The 12991-nt window shown below is 46.6% G+C and overlaps 4 protein-coding genes across 4 annotated transcripts; 2 read left to right on the top strand and 2 right to left on the bottom strand.

Annotated features, from left to right (window-relative positions):
* Positions 1 to 479: 479 nt before the first annotated feature.
* Positions 480 to 1952, bottom strand: GLAREA_00890 (PUA; the record flags this gene model as incomplete). Its single annotated transcript, XM_008085648.1, has 1 exon — positions 480 to 1952. One exon carries the CDS (start codon positions 1950 to 1952, stop codon positions 480 to 482), a length of 1473 nt encoding a protein of 490 aa, XP_008083839.1.
* Positions 1953 to 6025: 4073 nt separating this feature from the next.
* Positions 6026 to 7071, bottom strand: GLAREA_00891 (NAD(P)-binding Rossmann-fold containing protein; the record flags this gene model as incomplete). The annotated part of the gene is made up of 3 exons (XM_008085649.1): positions 6026 to 6756; positions 6805 to 6904; positions 6949 to 7071. The coding sequence occupies 3 exons, from the start codon at positions 7069 to 7071 to the stop codon at positions 6026 to 6028; spliced, it is 954 nt and encodes a 317-aa protein (XP_008083840.1).
* Positions 7072 to 7288: 217 nt separating this feature from the next.
* Positions 7289 to 10912, top strand: GLAREA_00892 (uncharacterized protein; the record flags this gene model as incomplete). The annotated part of the gene is made up of 3 exons (XM_008085650.1): positions 7289 to 7363; positions 7410 to 9789; positions 9843 to 10912. 3 exons carry the CDS (start codon positions 7289 to 7291, stop codon positions 10910 to 10912), a joined length of 3525 nt encoding a protein of 1174 aa, XP_008083841.1.
* Positions 10913 to 11421: 509 nt separating this feature from the next.
* On the top strand, positions 11422 to 12417 carry GLAREA_00893 (Acyl-CoA N-acyltransferases (Nat); the record flags this gene model as incomplete). Its single annotated transcript, XM_008085651.1, has 1 exon — positions 11422 to 12417. The coding sequence occupies one exon, from the start codon at positions 11422 to 11424 to the stop codon at positions 12415 to 12417; it is 996 nt and encodes a 331-aa protein (XP_008083842.1).
* Positions 12418 to 12991: the final 574 nt, after the last annotated feature.

Here is a 12991-nt window from a genome sequence, read left to right on the forward strand (position 1 = left end):
CATTCGCATTCCCTTTATCAAAAGCTAAACATGAAGATGAAACGTCACCCACAACGCCTAAAGGCATTCGCTAATGCAGGTAAAGCAAGCAAGACCAAATAAAAAATGTCCAAAAAACAAACATCTAAAATCTTTTCTTTCTTTCTAAAAAGAATCCCCAATTTCCCTCCGAGAACCGACTCATTGAAACGAGTATACAATAGAATCCCAATATGTGTCTCTCCCCCTAACCCCCAGCAGCCTCCCTCCTCATCCTCACCTGCCCCAGATAAACAACCGCCACACTCCCCACCAAAACACACGCACTGAGAACGGCTAGTCAAAAGACCGTACAACTAGAGCCCCTAGACCTACACGCGCGCAAGAAGATTAAAATCAGCAAAAGAATCCCACTCAAAGCAATCCCCGTGAATTAATCTCGTTCTAAGCAGACACATCGCTTTCTTAGCCCCCCTCCCAACAGGATAGAGTGGAGATGATTAGGAACAGGGGCATAAGAAATATGCATACCATCTCTGGGCTTCTAATTGAGCGATCCAGCCCGCACAGTACTTGAGCCGTTCCCTAACGCTCTGCAGTTGCAGGAGTCTGTACTTTTCGCTCTCGGCGATAGGCAGCACGCTGGCGAACCACCAGGGGAAGGTGGCCGGGTCAGTGGGCATCTCGCCGTAGGTGGTGAAGACGCGAGTGTGTAGCCAGGGGGCGGATTGGCGGCGCATTTTTTCGACGAAGGAGGTGCCGATTTCCATTAGTTGTTGGGTGGAGAGGGAGGTGAGATCGAGCTGTGGGGGGGAGGTCCGTGGGTGGTCTGGAGGGGCGCCGAAGTGATCTTGAGAGGAGAGGGGACGGGCTGATGAGATTGAAGTTTCGGCTGCTTCGAGGGTTTCTTCGGCCGCTAGGCTCATGTCTTCGATTCTTTCGACTTTGCCGACCATGTAACCATCCAGAGTGGCGTGCTCGAGGATACGAAATCTAGATACTCCGACTGTTTCGATGAGACTTCGGCCATCTGGTAGGACGTGCATGGTGATGATATGAAGTAAAGTACCGTATTCGTAGAATGGTACAGGACCGAGGTCACCTTGTGGTTCTCTCCTGGGATTTGGTAAGATCATACCAAATTTTCTATCTCCAGTCTCCATTGCTCGCCGTATCATTAACCGGTAGCGTGGTTCGAAGATGTGCAGAAATGTCGGTGCTGTAGGAAAAGATAATGTACAGACAAATAGTGGCGTATCAAGTTCACCTATACTGTTTAGATTTTCTGTCTTTACCATTTCGGCACGTGCCTCCAGTGCATCTGGACACAGACCCATGAGTAGTTTGACAAGCAACATATTTGAAGGAGCTTGAGTAGAGGTACTTGCTGGGGGGGTGCTGATAGTCCTTCGACATATTGGACATAGGCGCGAGTGATCCAATAGTCGGTGGGTACATGTTCGACAAAACGTGTGCCCGCAAGGCGTCGTCAATGGATCCAAAAATAATCCGTAGCAGACTTGACAATCTAATTCAGACCGGGTGGACTCTTTCACTTGATCTAATAACAGATTGTCGAGAATTTCAACCTCTTCCCCAGGTAGCTGTGACGTAAACACAACTTCCGAGTCGTACGCAAGTTCTCCCATTTGCGCCATGGAATAGGTCGCACATAACCGTCCACCGTTCAATACTCGAGTCCGAGGTTCCCGATCCCGTAATGATGCTACCCCGGCAATGGACCATCGATCCTTCTCTTCTAATTGTAGGACGACTGCAGCTGCCTGAGCCGAGTTTCTAAAAGCTTCAATTTCATTCCGCACAACCTCGGTCGTCTTATTCAAAACCACATCCACACTACAGTCTCCATCCGCATGTTCCTGCTTGCACGATGTCACTGGACATGTAAAACCTGACAGCCTGCTGGGTGTCGCCGGATAGGAGATATTCGTCCGCCGATGTGACTCGGGCATACATTTCTTGCATATGGAATTCCCGCACGGTAAGGTCACCGGCTCTCTGAGGGGGTATGAGCATTGCTGGCATTGCGCCAGGCGTATAATCTGCCTCGCATCCCTATGTGCGTCGAGGGGCGCATGCGGTGCGGTGGATTCTTTCGTCGTCGGATTGGAAATTTTGGAGAGGATGGAAGACTGTAGTGAGACTGGAGAGGAGTTTTGTAGTGGCAGGGAGGACATAGAAACTGTATCCCACGTCTTCGGCGTCTTGGTGGAGTGGTTGATGGAGGGAATGGCTCACGCCTGCTGGACGAGATAAAAAGTGGCCAGCGCGACTGTCTTTAATATGAACTCTGGAATGGTTTAGCGTTAATACTGGTCTCGTTGCAGAGGCAATCTGATGTTGGCGTGCTGTTCGCAAGAATTTCGTCTCGATTGGCGGTATTTTTTAGCCGGTAGTCATGCGTAATGGATGGCAGATGGAATGCAATGGAGGTTGATTCGATTTCGATAAGGCGTGATATACGGGCAATGTACAGGCGATTCGAATGGTGTGTGATTGCTATCGTCTTCGTAAATAATTTATGGTCACCCTGGAGAGAAATCGAGTGTGCAGTCGTATGGGAGTGGGCGCAGAATGTGAATTAGGAAAATGTAACCGTCTTGAAGTCGAAGAGGGCATCATCACTTCATAGACGCCACGAGCTGCGACCCTGATTTACTGGTGGTGACTAAAGCAGCGGGTATTAGTGGGGTTGTAGAGAGAGACTCGCGGGTTTCCCTATGCAATAACCCCAGTAGATTGCAAAGTCTATTATTACTGTATTTTAAGATTGGGTTTGGTTATGTTTCTAATCCCGGTGCAAATCACTGCACAACTTAAATTTCATCATGTACTCCGTAACTAGAGATACGCTGTCGGTGGGAGGCGGTAATATTACTGAACATTGATTGAGACTCGCCGCCGCTTTAGATCTGAATTTAATATGGGCCTGTCAATCGTCGATGTCCTCGGTGCAAACCACCAAAACACCGTTACGGTTCCATGTATAGAACGCGTTCCACGACAATTCCAAATGCGGTCGACTTCGATACCGAGCAATACAGATGAACCGCAATACCAACAAGCATCAGCATCAATCATCCCACCGCCAAAAGTCTTGGACCCTTGCCGCGGCCCAACATGAATCATGCAATGCAGCAAACTCGTGATACTTGAAAGTGCATCGAGACAAACACCAACACCACCAAAACCACGATCACGATCCAACATGAGGTTGGCTGAAGATCGTGGAATTCTACGGCTTTTCCTCTTTCGGACAAGCCACCTCGGCCCCAGTGGCATAGGGCTAGGTGGACGTCGACATTGGACCGCAAAAGACCCAGCCAGCGCGATAGCGTGAGACCGGGCCGAGTCGGTCCCCGGAGCAGATGTACCTTTTTCGAGAGCAAGCGTCATTGACTCGAATCCAACCAGAACATGAGATGGTGATTGGCGGCTCGACACACTTACACAGGCACGACACGAGGACATTTACGATTCAAAGTACACGCTACAACACACCAAACACACCATCAGCCTGGCACCGGGACCCGCGAAAGCCTGGACGAGTCCCGCACTCGCACTCGTCAAAACTGTACGCATAAGGTTAACTCTTGATCCCTGTACATTGTCGGACTCGTGCTTTTGTTTCCGCGTAGCTCGCCTGACTAGGTGAAATGGATTCAATACGCATCTATCAAGTGGATGAATACTCTCCTAACCCATCTAGATCTACGCAATAAAATCTAAAAGCTGGAAACTGACCAACAGCACCGGGACTACTCAAATAAATCACACGGCTATGCAAACGTACCATAGAGCAATGATTGCAATCAAGGCTGCAGAAACCATTCGGCATCAAGTACCGAACCAATCCCCAGAATACTCTTCGACTTCACAGTTGTCACCACATCTCAGACCTCCCTTAGAACATCTAAACTGTGAATGATTCATGATCCAAACTCTCAATGTCAACCTCGGTCCTGCAGCCGCCTCCGCCAGCAGAAATCCTTTCGGGCTTCTGCGGCCTGCAGATTTCGGACGATCAGGGTCAGCGAAATGTCCATTCCTGGTCGATGATCCCTTAATCCAGCAATCCGTGTGAAGGATTTAGCGAGGAGCGGTGGGTGAGGCACGTGGTGATCTCTTGCTCGACCTGGGAATGGGTGAGCTAAATTGGTTGGTGAGGTGGTTTGGGTGGGGAGATCTGATCTGTGGTGGGGTCGGTTTTCCAAGATACGATGCTTCGACTGGCATTATTGGAAATTTATAAATTGGGTTTGTATCTTGCTTTTTGTTTCTGTTTTAATGTTATGCCTCTGCTTCCTATAACGACTGCTGCATAGTAGAATGTTTCATCTGCAGCTGATCCAAACCACTTATTCTTACCAACAACTCTTTAATATCAGGCATTACAACGCGTTTCCTCTTTCTTAACTCGAGAATATAAAACACAAAGCATTGAGCAATAGTCAACTTAGAATAATCAACCCAGTCTCACAATGCCTCGTATATAATACAGAATAACATCCATGGATCCTCACATAGATTATGACATTATAACCTTACTATCCTATAACACTCTAATCGAAACCTAATCAAATATGAAAGACAATCCTATAAAAACATGACTACAGTAAACATCTTCTCATACCGGTTTGCTTCTACTCCTCTAAACCCGCAGTTTGTGAAAAGATAAATTAACTTTCTTTTCGAACTCAATCCCCCAATGTCTCTTCGATAATTTATAAACTAATCCAGGATTCAATTACTCTGCCGGTGTTATGTGACATAATAATCCTTATAAGTATTGGATGTTGAAGGTGGTAGCACGATACGGATATCGAATAATCAAACAAATTGCAGTATGTGATTTAACATAGGAGGCTTGTAGATTCCTTATTCAATCTTCTAGGTAAGTAGGTGTAGGTAGGTCTTAAGATGTGATAAATACGTCAAGTTTATTTCTTTTCTCAGTGGAGTCATCACTAAGACTACGATCTCGGAAACAAGGATAAACAACTCTCTATCACAAAACTAAAACTTCACCGGATGCTAGGGATGAGAATGATATGCTGTTGTGAGATATATATTTAGGGGTGGGTGATGGAAATGGGAATGTAGTATGGGTTTTTGGTTTTGGTGTTTGCGTGGGCGAGATTTAAGGGAGTTGGGGGTTTAGATGAGAGGATGATGGGATGGTGATGTTGATTTATGGTTTTCTAGATGGAGATGTAAAGGGTCTGTGGGATGTGAAAATGATGGAATTGTACGGTGTGTACCTGGTTTTGAGTTGAACTAGAAGTGTTAGTTGATGATGCTGAATATGGTTGGTGGGTTGACTGGATATATTTAGTGGCTTTATATAAAGAGGTTGCTGCTGAAGCGATGAGAATGGTCTCATTGCGCAATTCCATGGCTGTGTTTGGATCTTGTTTGCACATCTCGTTGATCTGAAACACATTAAATTTAAACTTATTAGCAGCTAATACCACACCGCGCTCGCTTACACAATTAGCCTATAACATTCCAAAATCTCATCTCATCTCAAAACTTGGTCCCTCATCTCTAGTTGACATAACAAAACTCCCACTTCGATCCGGCCAATAGCATCCCGTACCACCAAAATCCATGACCATTCAAACAGACGTTGTTCAAAGGGAACTCCAATTCCAGGTAAAAAGTAGATTAGCTTCACAATGAGCAGTGGGACCTAACATAGCTTCCCTTTTTTAATGAAGTTGAGAAGGAAATTCATGTTAAATTTGTTTGTTTCCCTTCTTTATAAGAAGCGTAGTCTCTGAGTATGAAGTCGGATCTCTGAGGGTTGGATTCGAATACTCGACATCGAATGTGATTTCAGTATTTACTGGTTGAAACTACCCCCCATAGTTTCTTAATGCGTAGACATGATTTGATAGTTTAGTATTTTGGCAAGGATTATGTTCCTGGATATTTTGGGAGATGAAGTGAGGACCCAAAAAGCTGAGCCAGCGAATCTCCTGAAATTCAAATGTGAGATGAGGATATCATTAATTAGCATCATCTAATAATCATAAAACCCCTTCCCACTTTTCTTCCCCAGCCAGCCCGCATCCACCATCTTCCGTAATAGGACACTAGGTCTATACTTGCTATCTCCCGTCTCCTCGTACAACACCTTCATAATCGCCAAACACGTATCTATACCGATGAAATCCGCCAATTGTAGCGGGCCCATAGGTACATTCGTGCCATTCTTCATAATTGCGTCGATATCATCGCGACCCCCGACCCCAGTTTCGAGACATATTATCGCCTCGTTGATGTACGGCATGAGGATGCGATTTGCTAAGAATCCCGGAGAATCAGCGGATTGCGAGGGTATCTTTCCCATGGCTTTGCAGAATGCGACCGCGGTGTCAACTGTAGCCTGGCTTGTTTGCAATCCCGTGATAATCTCGACGCCTTTCTGGATGGGCACGGGGTTCATGAAGTGTGTGGATACGACGCGAGAGGAGGCGGATGTGTCGGTTGGGTCTTTTGTAGTGGATGCCGCGATTCGCGTTATTGAGATTGAAGATGTATTGGTTGCTAGGATGGTATGCGATTGGCAGATTTGAGCGAGGGAGGAGAAGATTTGGAATTTCAAGGACGGGATTTCGGGGACGGCTTCGATTACGAAGTCGACGGATGAGAGGTCGTCCATTGTTGTTGTGGGAGTTAGGAGGGAACGTATCTTATCGGATTCGTCTTGGGTTATGCGTTGTTTGGTTACGTCTTTGGCTAGGAGTTTGTCTGGGGACGGTTAGGTGGTGTGGTATTGCGGAGGAAGAGGGAGCAGACCTGCGAATTTAAGGCCTTTGTCTATTGATTCTTGGGATGTATCTACCAGAGTAACTGGTACTCCGGCTTTTTGGGCTGCTACAAGAGCTATTCCTAGACCCTGAAGTTGTTAGCAGGCTTCATAGAGATGAGAGAGAAATATACCATTTGTCCCGCACCTATAACACCGAGACTCTTGACTTCCTGCGCAACAATTGGGGTGGTACTGAAGCATCTTGATGACCTATTGCACCGTAGTGCCTGTCTTGCTAACCTCGAAGGAAACATCTTATATAGTTCCAATGTTTGTAAAGAATTGAAATAAAACAACGAACTGAGGTTAAAGATTCCCGCATTCGGAGTACCTAAGCTCCCACCTCGGCTCAAGAAATTGGCGGGCGGCTTGTGAGATGCCACTAAAACAGCAGGGGTACGCGTCGCGTATCCAACCACATTCGCGTAAAGAGGTTCTTGGATTCTAACTATCAACAGTAAGAACATCAAAATGGAGTTTGCGAATGGGAAAAAGGATGTGGTTGATCCTGAAGTTCGAGCTTATGTGTCGAGTCTTGTCACTGCTGTGCGTATCTTGAATCCAATCGATTGTGCTCGCTGACATATTCTAGCTTGGAGGAAGTGGTGCCGATGAAGAAGGACGGTATATACTAGGAGACGACGCACTTGCCTGTCTTCGAGACTTGAAGAGATGGTTGAAACTATACGACGAGAAAGCAAATCGATTCGACGTAGCAAGATGTCTGGCAGAATCGAATTTGGTAGGAGGAGATTTACTTCAAATCCTCGCAGCATGGCCCGAAAACGAGGACGAGAATCGCATGAAGTCCAAAATCGCATTGGCATGTTTAGAATTACTGGTCCCACTCACCTGGCCTTTATCGAACGACAAGAAGGAAATGACTGTAAACCACCACAGGCACATCCCGTATTTGCAAATCGCGCAATTGGGGTACAAACGATCGATTGTGAACTTTGATGGTGCGAGGATTTTACATACCGCAGTCCGATGCGCTTTACCTTCTATGGCTCAGGATGCTGGGGATCGGAGTACCAGAGATGAAGGAATTATCAAGCTTTTACTATACTTTATTCGGAATATCGCTATGATTGCACCACCGCCAAACGTACAATATGAAGGAGACGAAGCGGAGATATCGAGGTCAGCCACAATTGATGCGTTCGATTACCAGGATATATTTCAGCTACTACTAACCTTATCTTCCTCGATGGGAGAGGATTTCAATACTCAAGATGTTATAGTGATGGATGTGATATTCCATCTAATCAAAGGTGTGGATATTGAAAAATTGTTCATGGATGAGGAGAAAGTGAGTAATAGTAAGACGGATGAGTTGATACGATTACGGAAGAAAGAAGCTGCGATGTTGCGGAGTTATCAGATGCATGCACCAACGCGACACAATCGGTTTGGAGCAATGGCTTGGATACAGAGAGAGGACTCGAAAAGGACAACAATTTCTGGACAAGCTGCTGTTACTGATTCTACCCGAGGTCTGGCCAAAATGGATAGCACGAAGAAGTTTAAACCTCCACATAGAGCCCACAAAGGAGAGACAGGACCCATGGACTTTGATAACCCTGTCAGTCTAAGTGTACAAGCCACCAAACATCTACGGACTTTCGTCGAAGAATTTCTTGACGCTGGATTCAATCCCTTATTCAACCATATCCGAAAGGCAATTGATAGAGAAGCAGAAAGAATTATGGATAGCCATCCTAGGCAATTTTTCTATTTAGTGGCGTGGTTTCTAGAGGCTGAGCGAGCACGAAGGAGATGCAAAAAATCCGACAAGAAACAGAAGCCCGAGGATGTTGACAGCTTCGCCCTTGTCGCAAGCGTCCTGAATCAGGAAATGTTTGTGACGTTGAACAGAGCGATGGACAAAACATATGAAGAAAAATCGTGGGCAGACCTTAGTGCTGCTATGAAATGCTTCACCCAGATCCTTCTCACGGTTCAAGAAATGTCCGAATCACCTCTTGAAGACGACCAAGAAATTGCCGAAAACATCCTCAACCGTATCTTCTACGAAGAAACGACACACGACAGGGTTGCTAACATAACACGCACTTATAAAGACCAAGGATTCGGTTATCTGGATTCTACTACGGAACTATCGCATAACTACTTGCGGATCCTGGAGCAGTACTCGAAACAAAACGTGGACTTGCAAGTCAGGTCTCGAAGAAGGGTCAGAAAGAAGAAGAAAGCGGCTCGAGAAGCGGGAGAGGATGCCCCTGATGATGATGTGATTGATGAGTCAGAGGGTGAAGATGAGTCTAGGGCTCAGAAGATGTTGCATGAACGGAAGTTTGACTTCAAGAAGTTTGCAGCGAGGTTCGTCGTCCAAGGATGTGTCGATACGTTCGTCAAGTTTACTTCGTACTATAATGACCTTAAGCCGGCGCAATTGAAGCGGGCGCATCGGTACTTTTATCGGGTAGCTTTTAAGCAGGAGATGGGTGTCATGTTATTTCGGGTCGACATCATTCATCTTTTCAATAAGATGATCAAAGGTCCAGAGGGCTTAGATCCTCAATCTAGCTCTTACAAGGAATGGGAGGAATTCGTTAAACAGATACTTAGACGTTGCTTCAAGAAGATGCAGGAACGCCCAGAATTGGTTGTCGAGATGCTCTTCTCAAAGATCAATAGCACAGCTCATTATCTCGAGTATGGCTACGAGAAGCAGACGGTAACCACAACGCCTCGTGCTGCGGCTGCACTCGAAGTCAAACCTGGAATGGAGTGGGAGGAGCAAGTCGGCATCGTGGTGGGTGCATTACTGGACAAGAGTGACGGCGAGCATTTGCAATGGATCAAGTCAAAACTCAAGTCTGGCGAGGATGAGCGGAGAAGCTGGGAAGGGCTAAATGCCGCTTTACCGTCTGTAAAAACCAATCCCTCAGAAGAGTCAAGTGAGACACCGGCTGAGCAGGTGGAGGCTCCCAAACCACCATCAATTCGTAAGATATACCTCTCCCTCGCTTCTAAATATTGTGCTAACTTTGAAAAGTAGTGAGACCCGATAATGACGCCCGCAAACTAGCAATGTTTAAAAATGGTCAACTGAGACTCTTGATGACTCTGGTCGGATTTACAAATGTCGGAGTAGATCTGGATCCTGAAGGGTCTTGGATTATTCCATCAAATATTACTGCCGACCAACTTAAGCAATCCCATGATCTCATCAAACAAGCGGAACACTCACCACCAGAGTTTGGAGATGGACAAGAAGCAGCAGATTTTCTCAGAAGACAGTCGGCAGCTGCAAACTCCAGAAAGAGAGCAGTGTTCGATGACGATGACGGTATTGACGACGATGATGAAGAGCTTATGTTCGAACCGGGTGGACCTACAGCCATGAAGCCCTCAGACGCCTTAAAGGAGCTCAAGAAGAAGCGTAAGCTTCGGCGGAAAGGAAGTGAAGACGGGGAAGAAGGAGGGTTGACAGATGAGCAGGTGGCTGCTAGGGCAGAAGCACGTCGCTTGAAGGAGTTGGAGAAGAACCGAAAAGTCAAGAGTGATCTTCTCGTACACGATAGTGATGATGAGGATGATGAAGCGCGAGATGCTGCTTTCTTTGCCGAGGAAGCGGCGAGACAGGCGGCGAAGATCGCCACGATGAAGTCTCTACTAGGTGTTGGAAAGCCTAAGCCGCCTGCTGAGAAGTCTAATAAGAAGAGGCAGTCCAATGCTCTCTCTGATGCTTCCAATGATGACGAAGTCACGCCAGCTTCATCAGGCCAGAGAAAACGCGTAAGATCTCAGTCAGACAGTGAAGATGACGATCATGCTACCTCGGATTCTCCGGCGACTGCGAAGAATGATCCTCTTGACTCGGATGCAGAGGGGACAGTTACGCCAATGTCAAGTCCTCATACGCGGAATTTGAAAGGGAAGAAACGGAAGGTTGTTAGCGATGACCAGGATGAGGAACTTTCGGTTCTTGACACCATTTCTGGGAATGCAAAGAGTAGTGCTATGGTTATTGATGATGATGACGATGAGGATGATATTCCTATTGTTAAGCCTGTTAGGCAGAGGGTTAGGGCTGGGTTTATTGTTGATAGTAGTGATGAGGAGTGATGATTTGGATACTTGGGAATAGGTGGTTAGGAAATCGGGGGAAATATGGGACATGGTGTTCGGAGTACATTGTTGTATGAAGGGGATGAATACTATAGATACCAGGAAATAATATTGAATTCGTTATAGGAGGGTTCAGGCGCGTCCAAGTGTCGTTGTAATAAAGTGTACTCGCTTCGGGTCAGGCCAGTCGTGCCGGACTTAAGTTTAACAGCCCCCACTTTTACAACTGCATACTCATTTCTAAAGTTGGTCTCTGGCGTGAGTCACGTTCCTCGACTATATATGATTTTACTACTTCTGACTTTGACAGTGTAGATTCAAATTACATTGAAACCATATCTCTCTTACAAGTCCGGCTAACGTTTAGATTATCAAAGTTCGAATTCCCTGGTTCCAAAAGTCAAAATTGAAATTTTGCATGTAAACACTTCCCACCCACCATTTACCTACTCAAAACTTACTATCAAATAGAAATCGCTTGTGAAATCTTCATTCGCCCGTTCAAGATGGCAACTCAACCACCAATACAATTCCACCGGTACACTCAATCGGACGCCCTACAACTCTTTCCAGCACTCCTAGCGCCGCATCTTCCACTCAGCAATCCAATATACAACAGACTCCAATCCCCGTTAAACACACCATCAAGACACTGTCTCTTCGCCGCTTCTTTCCCTCCCGAATCACTTCCCTCATCCCTCAAACCCTCATCACAGGAAAACAACGACAACTCCCCAGCATCACCGTCTTCAGAACCCTTCACAATCCTCTTCACCGACCGCTCCCGCACCACCGAATCCCAAATTTGGCTCTTCTCCTCCCTCTTAACCCACTCCACCCTGACATCCTCACAAACCCTCACCCTAAAATCCCAGATCAAATCAGCCATCTCCTTCATTCTCACAACCGCCATCCCAGAAGCGCCCGGCTGGCCTTTCAGTCCCATCCTCCGCTTCGCAGCCGTCCACGAACCCATCGCCAAACTCATCCAACAGATTTACGGCGACGCAGTGGAATACCTAACATGGTGGAACGTCTGGGTGTTATCCATCCACACCCTCAAACCCACGGCGGTAAGAGGAAGTCTTCCGGAGGGATATACCACCTCCCGTGTCCCGGAGTCACAGATCCATAAAGTCGTCTCTACGAGCTCCATCCCGCGGAACCCGGAGACGCTGAAACGCCAGGCTAACATCTGTATTCTGGACCCTGAGAAGGAGATGGTGGCGTGGGCGTATATTGGTGTTGATGGCTCGCTTGCTACGTTATACGTCGAACCCGCGTATAGGGGGATGGGGTTTGCGAAGGTCGTGGCTAGGGGTCTTTTGAGAGGGGCTGAGGGTGGGATGTTTGCGGATCTGGGGGTTAGGGGGAGTGGGTGGTGTCATGCTGATGTTGGGGAGGGTAATGGGGGGAGTGAGGGGGTGATGGGGGGGTTGGGGGCGAGGGTTGGGTGGAGGTGTGCGTATTTGAGGGTTAATGGGGAGTTGGTCAAGGATTGAGGATGTGCTTGGGGTGGTTTGAAAAGTAGTTGGGATTTTGTTCAGCGCTTGCCATAGAGTCGTTTACTTGAAGTGAGGTATAGATGCTCAGTGCGAGTCACTGATAGTGCAAGTTATAAATTACAGAAATCAGGGAGAAGGCGGGATTCTAAAGATACGGATTCATATCTTTAAATGGAGTCAGATTTTCATCATGTGAAAGAGTTTGCTGATCATTGAACTCGTATCTTCTTGGAGCTTTACATGAAGCAGTCAGATTCTCAGCGATTCTGTACATGACAGCGAACCCAGGGAACATTAGAATTCTTTATTGATACTGCCATACTATTACAATCATCACTTCAAATGGAAACAGTAGAAGCGCTTCTCAAGATTTAGCACCCGAAAGTTTGCATATTGTTCCCTCCTCAACTTCTTTACATACTAGACCCTACAAAATCTCGAGGACCACGGTTAACTAATCACATCCGTGGGCTCTGGCAATCATGATAGAACCGTCTTCTATTTAGTATTTAACAACCACATCCTATCACAACTTCACGTAACAACACTTTCCCCACAAGTCCTCCTCCCT

This window comes from Glarea lozoyensis (assembly GCF_000409485.1).
Source record: "Glarea lozoyensis ATCC 20868 chromosome Unknown GLAREA3, whole genome shotgun sequence".
NCBI lineage: Eukaryota > Fungi > Ascomycota > Leotiomycetes > Helotiales > Helotiaceae > Glarea > Glarea lozoyensis.